Raw genomic sequence first — 6,203 nt, 5'->3', positions numbered from 1 at the left:
TGGAGATCCTGCTGAATGGTAGGGGGAGGAACAGCAATACCTGGGAACCCAGAGACCCAAGAGGAGGAGATCAGGAGAGAAGCCAAGAGGGCCTGCAGGGGGAAGGGAGGAACTGCTCGTGTGGCCAGGCAGAGCCCACACAGAGGCCAGACCCAGGGCCCTCTGGTGGCCCGACCGCAGGGCCCCTACTAAAGGCTGGCCCGGACTCCCCACAGGGAGAAGGCCACTGCGCAATGCCAGAGGTGCTGTTCTGGAAAAGGCTCTAAAGTGGAGCAGCTCCCAGCCCCACCCCTCTCCCACTCCTCCTGGCCCCCAGAGAGCAGACAGACCACAGAATTTGAGAGGTACTTTAATTTGAAACTGCTGTGAACTGGGGTGGGGAGGGGGCAAAAGAAGCAGGAGAGGAAGCCCCGGCTGAGGCAGAACAACAGGAGGCACCCAGCTTGGCCACAGCTCCCGGGCTCCACAGCGACCAGCTGCTCCTCTTGTACAAAGACGCTGGGCTCAACCTGTGGAACAGAGCAGAGTCAGGGAAAACCCTCCAGCCAGGGCCATCCCACAGCCTTCCTCAACAGCCAGGACTATGGGAAGGGGCATGGAGTGTGCAACACTCACTTCAAAGGGCCTGGAACTTGTCAAACAGGGACTGCATGGCCGCTGAAACAGAAAGAGACTTAAGCAGGCACTGCAGACATGGGGACAGATGAGCCCATCCCCCATGTCACCCCGGGGGGCACTGCCTAGCCCTGCAACCTGAAACACCCTGCAGCCCCTGTCCACAGGGCCCAGGACTCACTCACTGACTCACTCACCCACCACCTGAATTAAATGTGGACACGTTTCATAAACAGGGGCTAAAGTGTCAGTACTTCTCAAGCTTTGGGACATATCAGAACCTCTCAGAACTTGTCATTCATACACACACACACACACACACACACACACACACACACACACACACTAGCCATACCAAGCAGCAGGTAAAGGGAAAATCAATGGGGCATCTCTAAACGTCCTGAGAAGAGGAGATCTCATTTTTGCAAAGTGTGATGCAGTGCAGGCGATGCTTTCCCATTTGCACCCCACCACCCCACCACCCCCTGGCCTGTGAACATGCACAGCAGGCTCCAGGGCCAGGCCTGCTAGGCTCTCCTCCCCCACGGGAGTGTACCCCCAGACCGGCCACCCCCTACCCCCTAGACTCGGCACGGAGACTCCACAGTCTGCCTCCTGCCCCTACCACAGCCCCAGCCCGAGGTTCCTCATACCGAGTTGATTTTTAAACTCATCTATTTCTCTCTGTAGCACCACACACTAGGCCGGCAGACAGCAGAGAAGGAGAAATGATTAGAATGCTCTAACCTCCTGTATCCTTGACCTCCCACCTGCCCGCCCTCCACCCCTCCCCCAGGCCCTCCAACCCGAAGCCCAGTGGCCAGACTGGCACGGGCTCCTCTGTGGAAAGGAGGTGTCCTGCCTCCGTGGGGTGCAGGACTTGGGAGGGGGCACGTCAGTTTAACCTGGACTCGGATTCCACCATCTAACTTGGGCCTGCACTCCTAGGAGCCAGAGGAAGCATTACCTGACAACATCCCTGTGCTCCAGCAGGTTGCTGCTGCCTTTCTGGTCTTGGGGAGACGTCAAGTGGTTCCTGGTCACCTGAGAGGGAAAGAACACAAAATCCAGCTTCCAAGGCTCCCGGTGAGGCAGAAAGGGCTTAGCAGGGTCCAACATGAGGCAGCACCACCCTCTGCTGGCAACAAGTTGGCCCTGCTCTGCCCAGCTGCTGTAGCCTCCCCTCTGGGGCTGCCTCCCCTGTTCCTCTGGGGCAGCCCATCTGCAACTGTGCTCTCCCAGGACCCCAAGGGCTGTGGCTCTGGGTGGCACCCTCCCAGAGCTGTAGCCACAGCCAGACCCTGGGATGAGCAGCATGGCCAAACAGGACTTAACAGAAAAGGCTTGGCTCCACTCAGAGTCTATGTCCAGAGGTGCACTTTGTGGCACTGCCACTGATCACCCCTGCCACCCAAACCCCACGCACACGATGGCTAGCCCTGTCCACACCCCATTTCCTGTGTGAGAAGCTGCCTGGGCAGGCAGGTTGTCAGGGAGCGAGGCTGAGCCCCCAGCAGAGCCAGAGCTTCCCTCCTCATGCCCTCTCCCCTCCCCTCTTATCAAACCCACAAGACTCACCAGAGGGTGCCGGTCCTCTGGGCATGATGTCTTCCTGGATCGGGGTCAAGGGCTGTGAGTTTCCTGGAACCTGGGGGACTCTGGTGTCCAGGTTGCCAATGTGGCATTCTCCACAATGCATACACAGACAACATGGCCCTGGACTGGGTGTTGGAGGCTAAAACAAAAATTTCTCACTGGTAGGGGGCGGAGGGGGTACCTGCACATGTGTGCCATGTGTGCTTAGGGCTGGGGTGAGGCAGGGAACAGAAGGAAATTCAGAGGCTGACCTCATTAGCAACTCTGTCCCTCAGTCAGCCCCAGGCCAGGAGGCAGAGCTGAGCTAGGTGGGGGAACAGTGGGGCACTGAGAAAGCCCAGGCCCCTGCGAGGCAGGCTGGGGGAATAGCTAGGATGTAGGAATTAGGAAGGTGACGATGGGGACCTAAACACTGAACCTGTGCCTCCCAAACTCTGAAGGGGTCCCCGATCCAAATCAGCCACCAGCCCTCCCTTCCCTTCCATCCCAGCCCCCCTGGGGGAGAGGGCAGGAAACCTGCAGACAAGGGTCAGTCTGGAATGGCGCCGGCACACACGCAGCGTCATCCTCCTGTCTGCCCCTACTGAAACGACCCCGATCTGGCATCCTAACGACCCAGGGTGCCCGAGGACAACCGCTGAGGGGTGGACGGTGGAGGTCAAGAGGTGGTGGGGTGGGGGTGGGGGGAGGGGAGAAGCATGGGGAGGGAGAGAGGAGCAGCAGCATGGCCTACTCACTTGGCCCTTTGGGACTGGGTCTCCATCTGGATCCTTATCTCCTCCCACCAGCAGCTCAAACTCTCGTGTCCTCCTGGCCACAGAATTCTTCCCAGCACCCCTGTGCTTGGAGTGTTTGGCGAACAAGCGGACCAACGAATACCTCTTGGACTTCCCAGGCAGTGGAACCCCAGAGACTGGGGGGAAGGTGGCTGTCTTCAGGGGAGCTGCCGGAACTCTCTGGCCCCAGGAAGGGAAGGTTTTCCCCAGGTACCTTTGGAGACATCCTCTGGGGATTTCTTCCCCTGGGCCACCTTCTCCGTAGGAGTGGCCTGGTACAGGCCGCCTGTGCTGGCCGCGCCGATAGCAGTTCCCACTCCTGCTCCAGGGTAGCTGGGCCTGCTCCCCACCTTCTCCCAGAACACACTCTGCATTTTCTTAGTGGAAGAGATGTCCAGCTGGCCAAGAGCCTGCCTTTCCACAGCTGAAGTGAACCCTCGGGGAGCTGAGGACAGGACAGAGCCTGGCACATGAGGGAAATTCTCGCTGAGGTGTAAATTCGAGCGTCTGGGTGTGTTCCTGGAAACCTCGGGGCTGCTGGGCTTGGCCTGCCCTCCTTCTTTGGGGTAAAGGCTCATCCTCATCAGCTGGATCTCACCCAACTCATCTGATGAGTTGGGGTCCAAAGGCGGCCCAGTCTGGCCCTCTGCCCAGGGCCGCTGGCGACCCACACCGACCTTCCACCTACTACTTCTGCCTCTCTTAGACAACCTCTCCCAGGCCCAGGGCTCGTCGAACGCATCCAGCTGGAGCAGGGTGGCAGAAGCTGCCTGCAATTCTACACAGCCAAGGGCAAGCATGCCCCCACCACTGGGCCCTGCCTCTGGGCCTGGCCACTTGACTGAGCCCTCAGAGGCACAGCTCTCTGGGGATGGCTTTCTGCACCCGCCTGGGGTACCCCGGACACTCAGCTGCTGCTGCGTGATGGCTGCCGCTATAGACTCGTCAGCAAGGTGGAATGCGAAGTGCAGAGCGTCTCCCTTGTCGTCGGCCGGGGAGCCAGGTCCCATGGGCCCTCCCAACACCATCACTTCCCGCTTGGACTCAAAGCCCTCGGGGTCCAGGAACCCGCCCTTGCCGCCGCAGGGGGCCCCCCTTTCAAGGCCTAGCGCAGGTCCCCGCGGGGCTCCGGGATCTGCAGGGTGGACGCCAGCCTGCTTCCCACCCTCTGGGCCGAAACCCACCCTGTACGCAGACATTTTGTCGGGGGGAGGTCATGCTGCGCATGTGCGCAGGCCCGGTTCCCAGGCAACGACCTCCAAGGTCACTGCCCCTGCAATAGTGGCGAGGCTCTGAGTGCGCAGGCGCCTCATGAGATCGCATCAAACCTCACGTGCCCTCCTCTCATTGCACCCCCTCCGCCCTCTCCCCTCCCCCCACTGCTCCACCCCGCCACGCCACGCCCCATGCCCCTCTCCACGCCCCGCCCCTCCCCACGCCCACCCGCACAAGCCTTGCTGGCCCTCCCCTCTAGGCCTTAGCCGATAAGGCCAGGGCCTTTGCTCCACCGCCAAATGAGACCTTGGGCCCTCTGGACTGGAGTCCGCGGGTCACGCCTCTCGTCCCACCTCTTCCAAGTCTGGCCTCACCTGGTTGGGAACCTAGGTCCCAATTTCCAATCAGGGGCTCAGCTCTGAGCATCCGTTTCCCATCCCCAAAGCCGGGCGATGACGGCACCTGTCAGTGAAGCTTGGAGGCATGAAACATCACGATGGAGGTGAAGCACCTGGCGCAGAGGGGTGTTGCCAGCCACCATTCCACACTGAGACTTACCACGACCTGATAGGAAAATGGGCACAGGCAGCCAGCAGTGATCAGGGCTCGGCTCACTCTTCCCGTAAAGGGCCAGAGGGCAAATGCTGTCATGATTATGAGCAGTACGGCTGCTGTTGCAGCAACTGCCGGGTGACGGTTGCTATAGTTGTTAAACGTGGCCTGTGACTGTGCGCTCAGCAAACTTTACTGGCAGGCCTGTTCGGCAGACAGGCTGGGGTTTGCCCCCCTCCCTTGCTGAGCCCCTGCCCCACTCCAAGTCAGTTCAAAGGAGAGGCAATCCCGATGGCCAGTGCACACCCCAAAAGATGCTCACCATCACTAATCCTGCAAGTGTGAGCTAAAACCACCAATCAGTTGTCTGGCACCAGGTTTGCAACCCTTAAAGAACTTAACCATTCCAAGGGTGGGAGGGTTGTGACCAATCCCATGCTTTTGCCCTCTGCTGGGGAGACCGTGGTGCCGGGGTGGGGGGGGTGTTGGTGGTGGTGATGGTGGCAGTGGCTGTGGCAGCAGCAGTGCAGAGGCGTCATCTGGGGAGGGGAGGTGGGTAATTTGGCAGAATGAATGGAAAGCAACTTCTACCACAAGTTGTGTGTGCCTGGTGCTCTTCTAAGTGCTGTGGGCAAGAACGAACGCGTGCTCACGACAGTCCTAGTATTGAAGTACCCCCCTATTAGCACCCTCAGGTGAGGCACTGCTTGACAGGTTCAGCCACTGGCCCAAGGTCACTGGGTTTGTTGGGATCTGCTACAGGTCAGAAACCACAGAGTCGGGCTCCAGAGGTCTGCTCTGAGCCGAGAATCTTTAGCCTGGGAAACGTGCATTCCCGCTGTGACCGGGTCAGGCCGCTGCCAGGCCTGGTACATTTTCCAGAGACAGGCCGGTATGTGTGGTTGGTGTACGAGGGACACATGCACAAGGGTGTTGGTTGTCAGAAACTGGGAACGCTCTGCGTTCCCATCACTAAGGAGAGGGATGAGTGCAACGTGGCCTGTGTATCCAGTAAATTAAAGCTCAGCAGTCAGAAGGGACGTATGAGGCTGTGTTCACAGATTGCAGAGGCATCCTCGTGAGTGCATAGAGCAAAGCTGCAGGACAAGGCCATTGGATGCACGTTTGTAAATTATAAAAGAAAGAAAAAGAAACCAAGTCAACCCTGCATAATGTTTGAGAATACATACAGGTGTGTGTACAGGTATGTTTGAAAGGTCTGGGAGGAAACACAGCCAATGGGGGACAGTGGTGGTGGCCGTGGCGGTGGCAGTGGGGTGCCAGTTACCTCTCAGACTTCCCTGACACTACTGCTTCCCAGCATCCATGAGCTGAGCAGTCCTGGTATCTGGAGTGTGGTCCCTGCTCCCTTGACTTCTCTAAGGCCCTCCAGTATTAGAATTTCCCTTGCTTGACACACAATACCTGCTCCAACAGCCCTGCTTTCCC

At 58.9% G+C, this 6,203-nt stretch overlaps 1 protein-coding gene across 1 annotated transcript; it reads right to left on the bottom strand.

The window, feature by feature from the left end:
- Window positions 1–349: 349 nt before the first annotated feature.
- Window positions 350–4,303, bottom strand: LOC118934465 (uncharacterized protein CXorf49 homolog). The gene is given in 7 exon segments (XM_036929971.2): window positions 350–509; window positions 616–657; window positions 1,269–1,314; window positions 1,583–1,659; window positions 2,194–2,350; window positions 2,949–3,202; window positions 3,205–4,303. Coding segments are annotated over 6 exon segments (1,557 nt in total). The 5' UTR covers window positions 4,187–4,303; the 3' UTR covers window positions 350–509; window position 616.
- Window positions 4,304–6,203: the final 1,900 nt, after the last annotated feature.

This window comes from Manis pentadactyla, chromosome X, assembly GCF_030020395.1.
Source record: "Manis pentadactyla isolate mManPen7 chromosome X, mManPen7.hap1, whole genome shotgun sequence".
NCBI lineage: Eukaryota > Metazoa > Chordata > Mammalia > Pholidota > Manidae > Manis > Manis pentadactyla.
The sequence above is the reverse complement of the archived record's forward strand: the minus strand, read 5'-3'. Positions and strand labels throughout refer to the sequence as shown.